General features: G+C 51.9%; 1 protein-coding gene across 7 annotated transcripts in view; it reads right to left on the bottom strand.

Moving 5' to 3' along the window:
* The window catches only part of OSBPL9 (oxysterol binding protein like 9), a 155,741-nt gene that overhangs the window by 28,352 nt on the left and 110,316 nt on the right, over positions 1-17,073 (bottom strand). For 5 of the 7 annotated variants that reach the window (XM_075320562.1, XM_075320564.1, XM_075320566.1 and 2 more), the window contains 5 exons: positions 16,559-16,663; positions 14,259-14,418; positions 10,507-10,521; positions 2,739-2,851; positions 2,006-2,124 (listed from right to left, as the gene is read on the bottom strand). In XM_075320562.1, the coding sequence (XP_075176677.1) occupies positions 2,006-2,124; positions 2,739-2,851; positions 10,507-10,521; positions 14,259-14,418; positions 16,559-16,663 (512 nt within the window). The remainder of the gene's footprint in view (positions 1-2,005; positions 2,125-2,738; positions 2,852-10,506; positions 10,522-14,258; positions 14,419-16,558; positions 16,664-17,073) is intronic. The other 2 variants (XM_075320563.1, XM_075320565.1) reach the window with 1 other exon arrangement.

Genomic DNA, 17,073 nt, shown 5'->3' with positions numbered 1-17,073 from the left:
TAAGGGAAAAACAAAACCCTATACAAGTCTGATATCGCTGGAATTGCACGGATACATTTCCAGTTCATTTTTACATGCAATAAATACAGTAAAAACGAGATAAATGGTGACAATCACAATAAACCCTCATATTGCTACATCAATGAAAAAGCGTAAGCACAAAAGCAAAACTTGGTTTAGTTATAAGGGTTAAAAAAAGATTATTCTTAACGGTTCTATATGCAAAGTAGCGCACAGAGAAGACAGATTGTCTTATTTTTTGGATTATAAGACGCACTTTTCCTCTTGAAAATTGAGGAAAAAAAGGGGTGCATTTTATAATCCGAATGTTGGTTACCAGGGATGGTGGAGAGACGTCACAGGAGCGACGCTGCGGGTGCTGTGCTGGGGCTGCGGGCGCCATCCAGACCAGGTCGGTGGTGCGGACTTCAAATAATGGAGCCTGGAGTCGGTGTGTACGCAGATGGAGCTCTTGGCTCAAGATCATATCTGTGCACACACCACCTCCAGCCCATTGCTCTCCCAGCAGTGGACTTAAGGAAAATGGCGCCCAGAGGTGGCGCGTGCGCAGATAAGATCTTGAGCCAAGAGCTCCATCTGCGCATGCGCCGACACTGGGCGCCATTTCTTTGAAGCCTGCACCTCTGACAGTTTCTGAAAGTTGCCTGCCTCACAGCGCCCACAACAAGCATCTCCCTGCTCCACCACTGCCCCTGCCTCCTGTGACCCCGCTCCATCACCACTGCCCCTGCCTCCTGTAACCCCCGCTCCACCACCACCGCCCCTGCCTCCTGTAACCCCCGCTCCACCACCACCGCCCCTGCCTCCTGTAACCCCCGCTCCACCACCACCGCCCCTGCCTCCTGTGACCCCTGCTCCACCACCACCGCTCCTGCCTCCTGTGACCCCCACTCCACCACCACCGCCCCTGCCTCCTGTGACCCCCGCTCCACCACCACCCCTGCCTCCTGTGACCCCCACTCCACCACCACCGCTCCTGCCTCCTGTGACCCCCACTCCACCACCACCGCCCCTGCCTCCTGTGACCCCCGCTCCACCACCACCACCCCTGCCTCCTGTGACCCCCACTCCACCACCACCGCCCCTGCCTCCTGTGACCCCCACTCCTCCACCACCACCCCTGCCTCCTGTGACCCCCACTCTACCACCACCGCTCCTGCCTCCTGTGACCCCCACTCCACCACCACCGCCCCTGCCTCCTGTGACCCCCGCTCCACCACCACCGCCCCTGCCTCCTGTGACCCCCACTCCACCACCACCGCCCCTGCCTCCTGTGACCCCCACTCCACCACCACCACCCCTGCCTCCTGTGACCCCCACTCCACCACCACCACCCCTGCCTCCTTTGACCCCCACTCTACCACCACCACCGCCCCTGCCTCCTGTGACCCCCACTCCACCACCACCACCCCTGCCTCCTGTGACACCCGCTCCACCACCACCACCACCACCACCGCCCCTGCCTCCTGTGACTCCCACTCCACCACCACTGACGCCTGCTCCTGGTAAGACACCACCTAATTAGCAAGACAGCCTCCTTTTTTTCCTCTAAATTTGGGGTGCGTCTTATAAGCTGATGCATCTTATAAACCGAAAAATCTGGTATATATATTTCACTTCTGTTTCTTGCCCTCCTTTGGATCATTAAGGGTTAACTTACGATACCCCTGAAGCACATATGTATTTTAACAACCCCATGTCTATGTAGAGGGAACAATAGAATCTTCAGCTCGTCAGGGATAATGTAATCTTAAGATTAAGCTCAGATAAACCAAGATGGGAGAAGGGAGAATCCTTCCCTGGGCCGCGGACGCCGTCATCAGAACAGTTTTTGGCCCAGACACAAACCCTCCATTAAAGACGTCTGCAAGGAACATGTTTATAGAACAAATCCGGTTTTATTTTATCTGACTGGTTCCAAAAAAGTGGAAAAAAAATACACAGCACAAAGACTTGTTTTGAAGAATGACGTTTCAGTTCTCACCTTGGTGAGGTCCATGCCCAGACGGACCTGGGACAGAAGGTGCATGATGACGCTCTTGTGCTCCTCCACAGACTCGCCTTCCCCGTCATCATCGCGGTCATCCTGAGGGTCAAACTGGTCTATGGGAAAATGACTGTGGTTAATACAAGTCACCACTAGAGGGAGCCTACAAGAAGCCACAACGCACTTAAAGAACTCGTCCACAGAAACTGGAGATGCTGGCATTAAAAAATAATAAAGTGTTAAAGTGGATATTAACTCAAAGCCCGATTTCAGGTGGCCATAATGACGGAAATCCATAGTGTGGACTGCAGGGGTTCAGGAGTTGGCAGTTTTCGAGATATAGCCCCATCCTGTATAGATGCGGGTCCCACCAATAGGGTCCATTCTCGTCCTGCTGCGAGGCAGTCGGTAATCCCATTCATTTGTAAGGGCATTAGGACCAGTGACTGCAGCACTGGCGGGTCCCATTGCACGTCTCACCGGTGGGATCCGCACATACTATCCCGTGGATTACTCACGTTAGGCCACGTTCAGTATTTTAGATCAGTATTTGTAGTCAAAACCAGGAGTCAGAGGAAAAGTATAATAGACACAGGGCACCACTTCTGGATTTTTCACCCACTCCTGGTTTTACTGACCGTGTGAACACTGCATTACTTTGAGAGCTGCACGCAACCCAATGTACTACAACAAATCCCCGGCAATTATCGGGGCATCAGCCGCTACCTACCGGCATCATTGGTCCCATTTGACATGGAGGAGTTGAGGGATTCTGTGGTGTCCGGCCTCTTCAGACTGGTCCCCGTGCTGCTGTGCGTCAGGGCTGCCGCAGACTCGGACGAGCTGTGCAACAAAAGGCATTTATGGCTTTATAGGCAACGTAGGAAATACATAACACCCCGGTCATTGTGAAATTAAAGAACTAGAAGTCTCAGCATGCCTAGTCACCGATGCACGCTTCCCCTTCCCCACGATAATCCATTATCTGTAGCAGCTGACACAGACGGCCAATTCCCAGGGAGGACATTGTATAATCAAAAAAGAGGCAAAACAGGAGCAAAGATGAAGGACGGGCGAGGGATCAATGAAGGACGGGCGAGGGATCAATGAAGGACGGGCGAGCGATCAATGAAGGACGGGCGGGCGAGTGATCAATGAAGGACGGGCGGGCGAGTGATCAATGAAGGACGGGCGAGCGATCAATGAAGGACGGGCGAGCGATCAATGAAGGACGGGCGAGCGATCAATGAAGGACGGGCGAGCGATCAACGTCATATGTGCAGCAAACACAGACAAGAAGGGGAGGTCTGTGAAAAGTCTACAGAATCTATGATATAGGAGGTTAAAGGGGCTGTCTCACGGCAGACTTTCAGGGAACATCCATAGGACATACAATAAATGTCTAATAGATGTGAGTCCCACCTGTGGACAGACCCTACCGACAGAACCTGGTCCACTCGGCTGTAATGGAAACTCCCATAGCAGTGAATGGGGGGATCCGGCGCCGCTGCGGACCCCTCTTCTGTCACCGCAGGTCGGGCACCTGGCACAATGGGATCCTGGTCTGGAGACAGGTGCGGGTCCCAGAGGCCGGATCCACGTCTGTGCATGTTCTGCCAGGAGACAACCCCTTTAAAAGAGCTTTACCCATCTGTGGAGCATCACCTCCTTCCCCGGCTTCTTCCTGCTTTGTGCGTTGGTGGAAGCTTTTGCCAAGAGGCGCGTTCCTGACGCTGCTACGTGACGTCAGCGGGGCTGCAGAACAGGTTCATGACTACTATGCAAGCCCCGGAGCCGTACGACGGGAGACCGGAGCTACGGCCGGCGCAGAGACTGCTGCACATTTACAAATGAAGATTAACAGCGCCACTTCTGCAATGTGTCCACCGGGATGAGAGTGCACGAAATATTGTAATGACCACCCCCCCCTCCCCCCCGTATACATCATTCAGGGGGCAGATTGCAAAGAAGGGAATTTTGTTTACTTACCGTAAATTCCTTTTCTTCTAGCTCCAATTGGGAGACCCAGACAATTGGGTGTATAGCTATTGCCTCTGGAGGCCACACAAAGTATTACACTTAAAAGTGTAAGGCCCCTCCCCTTCTGGCTATACACCCCCAGTGGGATCACTGGCTCACCAGTTTTAGTGCCAAAGCAAGAAGGAGGAAAGCCAATAACTGGTTTAAAGACCAATTCAATCCGAGGAAACATCGGAGAACTGAACCATACCACATGAACAACATGTGTACCCGAAAAAACAGAAAAACCCCGAGAAAACAGGGCGGGTGCTGGGTCTCCCAATTGGAGCTAGAAGAAAAGGAATTTACGGTAAGTAAACAAAATTCCCTTCTTCTTTGTCGCTCCATTGGGAGACCCAGACAATTGGGATGTCCAAAAGCAATCCCTGGGTGGGTAAAAGAATACCTCATGATAGGGCCGTCAAACGGCCCTCTCCTACAGGTGGCCAACCGCCGCCTGAATGACTTATCTACCTAGGCTGGCGTCTGCCGAAGCGTAGGTATGCGTCTGATAATGCTTGGTAAAAGTAAGTAGACTCGACCAGGTGGGTGCCTGACACACCTGCTGAGCCGTAGCCTGGTGCCGTAATGCCCAGGATGCACCCACGGCTCTGGTAGAATGGGCCTTCGGCCTTGAGAGAACCAGAAGCCCAGTAGAACTGTAGGTTTCAAGAATTGGTTCCTCGAGCCCCCGAGCAAGGATGGATCTGGAAGCTTGCGACTGTTTACGCCGACCAGCGACAAGGACAAAGAGTGCATCCGGGTGGCGCAGGAGCGCCATGCGGGAAGTAGAACCTGAGTGCTCTCACCAGAACCAACAGATGCAAATCTTTCTGAAATTGATGGACTGGACGAGGACACAAAGAAGGTGAGGTGATATCCTGATTGATATGAAAATGGGATACCACCTTAGGGAGAAATTCCGGAACCGGACGCAGAACTACCCTGTCCTGGTGAAGGACCAGGAAGGGAGTTTGTATGAGAGCGTTGCTAGCTCGGAAACTCTCCTAAGAGACGAGACCGTTACTAGAAGGCCACTTCCCGTGAAAAACGGGAAGGGAGACATCCTTCAAAGGCTCGAAAGGCGGCATCTGGAGAGCAATTAGAACCTTGTTCAGATCTCAGGGCTCTAACGGCCGCTTGTACGGAGTGCTGAGAAGACAAACTCCCCGTAGGAACGTGCGTACCTGAGGAAGTCGTCGTTTCTGAAAAAATACAGATAGCGCTGAGACTTGTCCCTAAAGGGAACTGAGCGACAACCCATTTTCCTACCTAGATTGCAGGAAGGAAGGAAACATAGACGATGCAACCGGCCAGGGAGAAACACCCTGCGCCGAGCACCGAGATAAGAACATCTTCCACGTCCTGTGGTCAATCTTGGCGGACGTTGGTATGCTAGCCTGTCTCATGGTGGCAACCACGTCCTGAGGTAATCCTGACGACACTAGGTTCCAGGACTCAATGCCACACCATCCGGTTGAGGGCCGTAGAATTCAAATGGAAGAATGGCCCTTGAGACAGCCAGTCTGATTGGTCTGGTAGTGCCCCCGGTTAGCCTACCGTGAGGCACCACAGAACCGAGTACCACAACATCCTCGGCCAATTTGTAGCGACGAGGATGGCGCGGCCGCAGTCGGTCTTGATCTAGCGCAGTACTCTGGGCAACAATGCCAGAGGTGGCACCTAAGGTAGCTGGAACTGCGACCAATACTGAACTAAGGCGTTTGCCGCCAGAGCTCGATGATTGTGAAACCGTGCCATGAAGCTGGCACATTGTTGTTGTGCCGTGACGCCATTAGATCGACGTCCGGCCTCTGTCAGCGGCGCCAGATCTCCTGAAACCCGTCCGGGTGAGGAGACCATACTCTTTCGGCCACACCTCAGCGACTTAGGAAGTCAGCTTCCTAGTTTCCACACTTGGGATGTGAATTGTGGATATGGTGGATGCCGTGTCTTCCACCCACATCAGAACCTGCCGGACTTCCTGGAAGGCTTGCCGGTTGCGCGTTCTTCCTTGGTGGTTGATGTATGCCACCGCTGTGGAGCTGTCCGACTGAAGTCGGATATGCTTGCTTTCCAGCCGCTGTTGGAAGGATTGTAGGGCAAGATACACTGCTCTGTGTTCAAGAACATTGATCTGAAGAGTGGACTCTTGCTGAGTCCACGTACCCTGAGCGCTGTAGTGGAGAAAAACTGCTCCCCACCCTGATAGACTCGCGTCTGTCGTAACTATCGCCCAGGACGGGGATAGGAAGGACCTTCTTTTTGACCAAGAGGTGAGAAGAAGCCACCACCGTAGAGATTCCTTGGCCGCCTGAGAAAGAACGACGACTCTGTTGAGGGACGTCGACTCCTTGTCCCATTGGCGGAGAATGTCCCATTGTAGTGGACGCAGTAAAACTGCGCGAAAGGAACTGCCTCCATTGCTACCATCTTACGTAGGAAGTGCATGAGGCGTCTCAATGTGTGCGACTGGTTCTTAAAGAAGAGCTTGCAGCCCGTAGTGAATGCTGTTTGTCTAGCGGCAGCTTCACTATCGCTGAGAGAGTAAGAAACTCTATGCCTAGATATGTTATCGATAGGGTCGGGGTCGGATCTGACTTTAAAAAGTTGATGATCCACCCAAAACTCTAGAGAGTCTCCAGCGCAACGTTCGGGCAGTGTTGGCATGTTTCCTAAGAGAGTGCCTTGACAAGTAGATCGTCTAAATACGGGACCACAGAGTGACCCTGAGAGTGCAGGACTGTGACTACTGCTGCCCTGACCTTGGCGAAGACCAGTTGGACTGTCGCTAGCCGGAAGGTAGAGCTACGAACAGAGGGTGTTCGTCTCCTATAACGAAGCGTAGAAACGCTAGTGCTCTGGATCAATCGGCACGTGTGGATAAGCATCCTTGATGCCTAATGATGCTAGGAAATATCCTTGGGACCTTGAGGCGATGACATGGCGGAGGGATTCCATCCGGAACCGCCTGGTGTCCACGAGCTTGCTGAGCATTTTTAGATCCAGAACGGGACGGAACGGCCCGTTGTTATAGGTACCGCAAAGAATTTGGGGTAAAAACCGTGACCTTGTTCCTGAAGAGGAACGGGGGTCATCACTCTTTCTGCCTATAGAGTGCACCCTGTTTGCAGAAGAGCAGCGGCCCGGCCGGGAGGTGGAGAAATTCTGAAGAATCGAGTTGGAGGACGAGAAGTGAGCTCTATCCTGTACCCGTGAGACAGAATGTCTCACACTCAATGGTCATTGACCTATGGCAGCTAAATATCGCCAAGGCGGGAGAGCCTGCTACCGACCGAGGCCGCAAGTCATGAGGAAGCCGCCTTGGAAGCGGGTTTTCAGACTGTCGCTTTTTTGGGCGAGACTGAGCCCGCTAAGAATCTTAGCTCCTCTGATCCTTTTGAGTCCACATTGGACGAGGAAAAATGGGACCTGCCCGAGCCTCGAAAAGGCCGAAAACCCCGACTGCCTCTTGCTCTGTTGGGGTTTGTTGTGTCCGGGCTGAGGAAAGGATGAATCCTTACCCCTGGACTGTTTGATGGTTACATCCAACGCTCACCAAACAGTCGGTCAGCAGAAAAAGGCAACTGGTTAGGCAACCTTTTTTGGAAGCAGAATCTGCCTTCCATTCACTTAACGAGCAGACCAGGCTCTGCTTAAAAACACGGAGTAGCGGAGGCTACCGCCGCACGGTTCGCAGAGTCCAGGACAACCTGAATCGCGTAAGAAACAAATGCAGACATTTGAGAGGTTAAGGATGCCACCTGCGGCACAGATGTACGTGTAACCGTGTCAATCTGTGTAAGACAAGCTGAAATAGCTTGGAGTGCCCCAAGGGAGAGAATGCCGGAGCCAACGGTGCGCCGACAGCCTCATAGATGGCTTTCGACCAGAGATCCATCTGTCTGTCAGTGGCATCTTTGAGTTTGCAGTTCCATCTCCCACTGCAACTATGGATCTAGCTACAAGCCTGGAGATTGGAGGATGCCGCTCGGGACATTGGGTCCAGTCCTTGACCAAGTCAGGGGACAGGGATAACGTGTATCCTAAGCCGTTTGGAGAAGCGCATATCTGGATAAGCGTGGTGTTCCTGGACTGCCTCTCTGAAGGCAGAGTGGTCCAGAAAAATACGTGAAGCTGACTCCTCCACTGGAGGAGCTGTGAGAAATAACCCACATTCTATAGATGGACGCTATAAGATTATTTACTATGGCGTCACAATCAGGTGTATCCAGATTGAGAGCGGTCTCAGGATCAGAATCCTGAGCCGCTACTTCCGCCTCATTACACAGCGAGTCCTTCTGTTAGGACCCTGATGAAACCGAGGCCGCTCATAGTGAGCCCGCTTAGGCTGTCTGGGACTGACGTCCGTGCAGAGCCGTGACTCTGGGATGCGTGTGACATTCCCGGAGCTGTTAGTTATTCACACTGAGGGGGGCCATGGATCAATGATTCAACAGTGCCCATATTGTGAGAGACATGTCCGGACTGCTAGGCTTCTAGTATCATAGCCATAGTCTCAGAAAAACTGTCAGTAAATACTGCAGACACCGTCCTCATCCCCTGGCCATTAGTGCATACAATGGGAGTCTATGTACCTGCCGGCCGTATAGCCGTACATGCTGTACCAGCTGTATAGAAAAACATGTGGTTCTGCACCTTTGTTTTACACAGAGAATATGCTGATAACTCCTCCGCATAATCCAGGAGGGTATATACAACGTGCGACCAAACAGTGCAATGTATATAGTACAAGCATATCTATAAGTGCACTTCTGCACTAGTGGGGTTAGCACCACAGGTGCTGCTTAACGCCTGTTACAGCGATTGTGTGACTATCAGAATGCCAGGGTCTTCCACACTTGTCTCTGTATCGTACAGAAACTGACACTAATGGCTGCCGGTGTCCTTGTAGAGAAGGAAGCCGTGGGCGTGCCTGAGAAAGTGCGGGAATCCGGATTCACAGTGCACACAGTGAGAGGGGTGGAGTATGCAAAACATACTCCAGCTCTCAGCTCTGCTCTATGCAGCGTCACGCCCCTACCCTGACTGTCAGGGCTGTGGGCGGTAACGAAGGGAGACTAGGCCCAGAAGCCGGGGACTCGAGTTAACAGCGCGGCCGCCGTAAAAGCGCGGGCCGCGCTGAAGTCCCCGGCGCACCACAAGTGCCAGCCGCGCCGCAGTTCCAGCGGCCGGCGCGACCGATTCATAGAAGTGGCCAGCGTCCCGCCCCTCTCCTGACTGGCAGGTCTGGGGGCGGGAACGAACGGAAGCAGGCCGCAAAAGCCGGGGACTCTAGTTATCAGCGCGGCCGCCGTAAAAGCGCGGGCCGCGCTGAAGTCCCCGGCGCACCACAAGTGCCAGCCGCGCCGCTGCCAGCGGCCGGCGCGACCGATTCCTGGAAGTGGCCAGCGTCCCGCCCCTCTCCTGACTGGCAGGTCTGGGGGCGGGAACGAACGGAAGCAGGCCGCAAAAGCCGGGGACTCTAGTTATCAGCGCGGCCGCCGTAAAAGCGCAGGCCGCGCTGAAGTCCCCGGCGCACTACAAGTGCCAGCCGCGCCGCAGTCCCAGCGGCCGGCGCGACCAATTCCCATAAGTGAGCCTGCTTCAGCAAAGCTGAATGAGGCCATGGCACAGGCGCCGCAGCGCTGATGTCCCCCGGCGCACTACAAGTGCCAGCCGCGCCGCAGTCCCAGCGGCCGGCGCGACCGATTCCTGGAAGTGTGCCTGCTTCAGCTAAGCTGAATGAGGCCATGGCACAGGCGCCGCAGCGCTGATGTCCCCCGGCGCACTACAACACCCAGCATGCTGCGGTGTGAGCGCCAAATGCACGGGGACACAGAGTACCTTGAGGAAGCAGGGCCATGTCCCTGATGTACTCCGCTCCATCCAGCATCTTCTCCAGGGGCTGTAGATGGAGCACGGTCTCAGTGCCTGGAGACCGGTAAATCCCACTTCACCCAGAGCCCTGTAAAAAGGGATGGGGAAGGAATCAGCATGTGGGCTCCTGCCGCCGTACCCGCAATGGGTACCTCAACCTTACAAACACCTCCGACATACAGTGGGGTGAGAAGGGAGCATGCTGGGGACACTATATGTGTCCTCTTTTCTTCCATCCGACATAGTCAGCAGCTGCTGCTGACTAAAAAGTGGAGCTATGCGTGGATGTGTTGCCTCCTTCGCACAAAGCACAAAACTGGTGAGCCAGTGATCCCACTGGGGGTGTATAGCCAGAAGGGGAGGGGCCTTACACTTTTAAGTGTAATACTTTGTGTGGCCTCCAGAGGCAATAGCTATACACCCAATTGTCTGGGTCTCCCAATGGAGCGACAAAGAAAAACAATATGTCAATGCGTCTGCAAGACAGGAAGATTAATCGCGGTGACATTTCAATGCTTAATTATAAAATTGTTAGTGAGCGCTCGTTACATTGATAGAGATAATGTGAATGTAAATTCTGAAATATACATGATCCTTACCAACTAGACAGAAGTCTGGCAGCAAAAAGCACAAAAAAGAAACAAAACAAACAAATATTTAGACCAGGACGAAATTCTACACAAAACTGAATGCACAATGGACAACGCAGAAGACACCATATGTACAAAGGAGGAGAAACGGTCTATTACAGGGGTATTCGTGGTGGTCCGACCTCCGGCACCCGTATACAATCCAGAGATATACGGAGCTCACACTAAAGCAACAACAAATTGTCAGTGTGAACAACTGCAGATCAACTACCCGTATACACTTTTGTATAAGCAGAGCATTTCAGACCATTTTTTTATGCTGAAAACGCCCCCCCCCTCCCCTTCCCGACTTATAGTGAAGTGAGGGTCCACAAAACATTCTCACCTCTCCTCTGTTCCTGCGGTGTCCTCTTACCTACCTCTAGCAGACCGCCCATAGACCCCTCTATGATCACGTACGGTGCACGAGGCTACAAAAAATTCAACTGTAGTAAACAGATGACGGCAGCGGCGGCCCCGCGCACCGGACACGATCATGGAGGGGCCTGTGTGCTCGCTGTCCGCATATAGCGCTCCTTGATGATCCAGTCCGGGCTGCCACGGCCGTCATCTCTTTACTGCAGTTGAATGCTTCGCTGCGTCGCAAAAGGATTCAACTGAAGTAAAAGCGATGACTGCAGGAAAGCCCCGCGCACCGGACACGATCATGGAGGGGTCTCTGTGCGGTCTGCAAGAAGCAGGTAAGAGGAAACCGCAGGAACGGAGGACAAGTGAGAATATTTTTTCGGGTGGGTGTATGTAAACAATGGCATAATAGGGGACAAGAAGGGGAACCAGTAGAAGGACATTACTAAAGGATGGTGCAGAAAGATGGACACAACTACTCGATGGGGCACAAGGATGGGGCACATTACTACAGGATGGGGCACATTCCTGCAGGATGGGGCACAAGAATGGGCACATTACTACAGGAGACAAGAATGGGCACATTACTACAGGAGACAAGAATGGGCACATTACTACAGGAGACAAGAATGGGGCACATTACTACAGGAGACAAGAATGGGCACATTACTACAGGAGACAAGACTGGGCACATTACTAGAGGAGACAAGAATGGGGCACATTACTAGAGGAGACAAGGATGGGGCACATTACTACAGGAGACAAGGATGGGGCACATTACTACAGGAGACAAGAATGGGGCACATTACTAGAGGAGACAAGGATGGGCACATTACTACAGGAGACAAGGATGGGGCACATTACTACAGGAGACAAGAATGGGGCACATTACTAGAGGAGACAAGGATGGGGCACATTACTACAGGAGACAAGGATGGGCACATTATTACAGGAGACAAGAATGGGGCACATTACTACAGGATGGGGCACATTACTACAGGAGCCAAGGATGGGCACATTACTACAGGAGACAAGAATGGGGCACATTACTACAGGATGGGGCACATTACTACAGGAGCCAAGGATGGGCACATTACTACAGGAGACAAGAATGGGGCACATTACTACAGGATGGGGCACATTACTACAGGATGGGGCACAAAGATGGACACAACTACACGATGGGGCACATTATTACAGGATGGGGCACATTACTACAGGAAACAAGGATGGGGCACATTACATTTTATTGGTATCTATTTTAATTTTTTATATTTACCAGCAGCTTCTACATTTCCCTTCCTAGGCTTATAGTTGAGTCAATACGTTTTCCCAGTTTTTTGTGGTAAAATTAGGGGCCTCAGCTTATACTTGGGTCAGCTCAAGGCCCAGTCACACACAACGACTTACCAGCGATCCCAACGATACCACCTGATAGGGATCGCTGGTAAGCCGCTGGGAGGTCGCAGGTGAGATGTCACACAGTCAGGCCTTACCAGCGATGCAGTAGCGACCTGTATAACGATCTCGGCAGTCACTGGGACCCTGTCACACAGCGATGTGTCCTGCCCAGCAGGTTATCGCCTTTGAAGAAAATGGTCTGGACCATTCTGCAATGAGTAGCGATCTCACAGCAGGGGCCTGATCGCTGGTGTCACACATGACGAGATCTCGTTAGCGATCTCGTTGTGAGTGACGGGGTCTTTACACTTTAGTATATACGGTATTTATCTGATGGTCTCTTATATTTGTCTGCTTACACAGGCCAACTGCTCTTAAGATATACTTGGAGCAATCTGTACAGATGGTTCACTGTGCATAGGCAGCAATTGTTCTCAGCAGCACAGATCCGGTTTAGAGGTGTTGCCGAGAACAATGATCCTTTTTCCCAACTAATAAATGTCTTGCTCGTACGTCTGGTGATCGGCAGCCTGTTTAGACTGCAGGAATTATCAGGAAACAAACGTTCTTAAGCTCGATAATTGGCGAATGTGAATGGACCTTGGAGTTAAAATTTCTAGGTAATCCGATTCATTAGGCTATGTGCCCACGCTGCGGATTTACCGCGGATTTTGCCGCGGATTTCCCGAAAATCTGCAGCAGCGGCACTTCCAAGCCATTTCAATGGCATTTTGGAAATGCTGTGTCCATGCTGCGGATTTTTCCACTGCGGATTTTCCGCGGATTTTGATGCGGAAAAATCTGCAGCATGTCAATTATTTGTTGCGGATTTTGGTGCGGATTTTGGGTATAGAATGGTGAAAAAAAACAAAAAAAATCCGCATCAAAATCCGCGGCAAATCCGCGGGTGCGGATTTGCCGCGAAAGTCGCGGATTTTCATGCAGAAAAATCCGCAGGTACGTTCTACCGTGGATACATACCCTTAAGGACAAGTTAACACCTCATTCCCCAGGCCCGGCTATCCGTGCTGTGCTCCAGGAGTGTTTTCTTATCAGGATTAGCACGCGGCTGTATTTACTCCTTCGTGTTATCATGGCTGAGGTCACTTCTCAGTGGAATTTGTACTTTTGAAGGTTTTTGTTTTTTCCGGTCACGCTGGATCAGTGTTTTTTTTTGTTGTTTACATCGACTTTCCAACACTGAACTGTGCATTTGGTGGAGACGGCAAGTCTACAACATTTATAAGAGCGATTTATATTCCCTTGTGGTTACATTGGGCCATGTTCAGACTTCAGATTTGTCATGAATTTTTGGCACGGATTTTGCACTGAAATGTTTTTTGCAAATTACTGAACAATGGCCAGGTCACCTTTTCCAATATAATAACATAGTAAATGCTAATTTTGTCACAAAATCAATGTCAAAAGATTAAATGACTGATTGCTTTTGGACTTTTGTAACCGGTGCGATTCTTGTGTCCGAATTCTGGATGTAACAGCCGGTCTCCTATGCTTCACAAGAAGTGGAGTTACAGCCCCAAAGTCGTCTACACTGGTGTAACTAATAAACCCGGGATTTACGTCCCTAATATCGGCCAAAATGCACCCGGTGCTGTTTTTCTTAAAGTGGCCAAACTACATGAAATAAGTTGCCAATCCTAAGATGGAAATAGGCGAAAGAACGTTCCAGGCTGAACCCGACAATCTACTCGGAAGTGTAATGGCCGCTACAGTTTCCAGGTTCCCGATGTCTTCTCTACTTTCCATACTTTCTAGTGTCAAAATATATATTATAGTTAGAGGGGAAAAAAAAAAAAAAAAAAGGGGGGGGGCTAGGGGGGGTGGGGTGTCTTTTACCTAAATGACTTGAGTGTAACTGATCGTTTGGCTGAGTGACACCTTGTATTTGTAGTCCGCTAAAGCAATATTACCAGGAGACCGGGCACCAGACTTACTCCATGCAGCGCTTCGGGGAGGACGTGCTCTGGTAGAATTCATCGGCGTCATAGAACTCGTCCTCACTGCTGGAGTAGGAGAAATCCGGCACCGTGTTAGGGGACAGATTGACATGGCTGGGGGACGTCAGACTACTGCTGGGGACAGACTGACCGCTGCCTGCAGGGATAGAAGGATCGGAATTATAACCTCATATATATATATACACACCACCATATTCACATACATGGCTCCTATCAGCCCCATCATGCAGTATATATAGTCCCACTGTCCAGCAATACATGACTTTCCTTAACCCCATTATATACTGTACCATTCTGGAGTATTCATTACATCATACATTCCTCCTCTCAGCCACATCCAGCAGTACATGGTTCCTCTCCGCTCTATCCAGCAGTACATGGTTCCTCTCCGCTCTATCCAGCAGTACATGGTTCCTCTCCGCTCTATCCAGCAGTACATGGTTCCTCTCCGCTCTATCCAGCAGTACATGGTTCCTCTCCGCTCTATCCAGCAGTACATGGTTCCTCTCCGCTCTATCCTGCAGTACATGGTTCCTCTCCGCTCTATCCAGCAGTACAGCAATCCTTGCATTCCCTTTATATGCAGTTCAAATTTCTAGTAGATCCCTCCCCTCAGCCCCGTCCGGCACTACAGCCCTCCCCTCAGCCCCGTCCGGCACTACAGCCCTCCCCTCAGCCCCGTCCGGCACTACAGCCCTCCCCTCAGCCCCGTCTGGCACTACAGCCCTCCCCTCAGCCCCGTCCGGCACTACAGCCCTCCCCTCAGCCCCGTCCGGCACTACAGCCCTCCCCTCAGCCCCGTCCGGCACTACAGCCCTCCCCTCAGCCCCGTCCGGCACTACAGCCCTCCCCTCAGCCCCGTCCGGCACTACAGCCCTCCCCTCAGCCCCGTCCGGCACTACAGCCCTCCCCTCAGCCCCGTCCGGCACTACAGCCCTCCCCTCAGCCCCGTCCGGCACTACAGCCCTCCCCTCAGCCCCGTCCGGCACTACAGCCCTCCCCTCAGCCCCGTCCGGCACTACAGCCCTCCCCTCAGCCCCGTCCGGCACTACAGCCCTCCCCTCAGCCCCGTCCGGCACTACAGCCCTCCCCTCAGCCCCGTCCGGCACTACAGCCCTCCCCTCAGCCCCGTCCGGCACTACAGCCCTCCCCTCAGCCCCGTCCGGCACTACAGCCCTCCCCTCAGCCCCGTCCGGCACTACATCCCTCAGCTCCATGCTACAGCTTTAGCCTCGTCCTGCAATACATCCCTCAGCTAAGCCTCATGCATTGTACAGCATTATGCAAAGCCCAATGCTGCAGTATATCACTCCTCTCCCCCCTCAACCCCTTTATATAGAGTACCGTCCTTCAGTACATCACTCCTCTCTCCCTGCAGCCCCTTCATATACAGTACTGTTCTTCAGTACATCACTCCTCTCTCCCTGCAGCCCCTTCATATACAGTACTGTCCTTCAGTACATCACTCCTCTCTCCCTGCAGCCCCTTCATATACAGTATCGTCCTTCAGTACATCACTCCTCTCTCCCTGCAGCCCCTTAATATACAGTACTGTCCTTCAGTACATCACTCCTCTCTCCCTGCAGCCCCTTTACATACAGTACTGTCCTTCAGTACATCACTCCTCTCTCCCTGCAGCCCCTTTACATACAGTACCGTCCTTCAGTACATCACTCCTCTCTCCCTGCAGCCCCTTCATATACAGTATCGTCCTTCAGTACATCACTCCTCTCTCCCTGCAGCCCCTTCATATACAGCACTGTCCTTCAGTACATCACTCCTCTCTCCCTGCAGCCCCTTTACATACAGTACTGTTCTTCAGTACATCACTCCTCTCAGCTTTAGCACACCTGATTTGCAGTCCTTCCTATGTTTTCAGAGGTTCTAAGTTAAAGGGTTCCCCCCCCAGGGCTGAAAGTTATCTATAGGATGGGGAATAACGTATTGATAGCTGGCGATCTGACATAAGCGCCCACCAGTGATGTGGAGAATAAGACTCTGCAGAACCCTGTATGAATTGAGTGGACGTTACACATGCACACCTCACTCCATTTTTTTTGTCTACTGTAGAAAACGGAGTAAAGCACTCAGCGATTTTCAACAGTCCCAGAGACTAAATGGAGGGGAGTTGTGCGTTCTTGCCCTGCACATCGTTCAGAAAGATCACGTTAGAGCCGCTTCCTCTGGTTCCTTGTGGTAACAACCTCAGCGCTCAGTTAACTAAAATGTTGTGAAAATCCCTTTAAGAAGGAGGAATTCCTGATGAAACGCCTCACCTGTGCTGTTGGGTGTTGGCGTCTGATGACTGGCGAGGGTGCCCATTACTGACCCCACAGCCAGTGACGATGGCCGCTGCTCTCCTTTACCAACCTGCACGGCTTCTGGAAGATAAAAGGCAAATCAGTCACTAAAAAAGGTGACGCAAAATAACCCAATTTACAAGTTCTGTCCTAGTCTATAAAGCTCAGAGATCGATAAACATATATACACAATATTACATATGCAACAACGTATAGCACCCCATGTCTTAGAGGGATTGCCCTTTTCGAGCATCCGGTCCCTCAGCGATCGGTCTCCTTGTATTTTGTGCTTTCGCGTGTGCAAAGGAGAACCCGCGGACCGATATTAACCTATGCACCATCGCACATGAAGGATTGCATTAGTCCGATGTTACTGAGCTGATTTTTACACCGGCCGACTGGACCCGGCTATTACCTGTAATTTCAGGGGGTCAAGGTGCAAAGTATTCACCTCGGAGACTGAAGAAGGGGCTAGAACAAAGCCTAAATAT

The sequence above is a fragment of the Anomaloglossus baeobatrachus genome, chromosome 8 (assembly GCF_048569485.1).
Source record: "Anomaloglossus baeobatrachus isolate aAnoBae1 chromosome 8, aAnoBae1.hap1, whole genome shotgun sequence".
Classification (NCBI taxonomy): Eukaryota; Metazoa; Chordata; class Amphibia; order Anura; family Aromobatidae; genus Anomaloglossus; species Anomaloglossus baeobatrachus.
The sequence above is the reverse complement of the archived record's forward strand: the minus strand, read 5'-3'. Positions and strand labels throughout refer to the sequence as shown.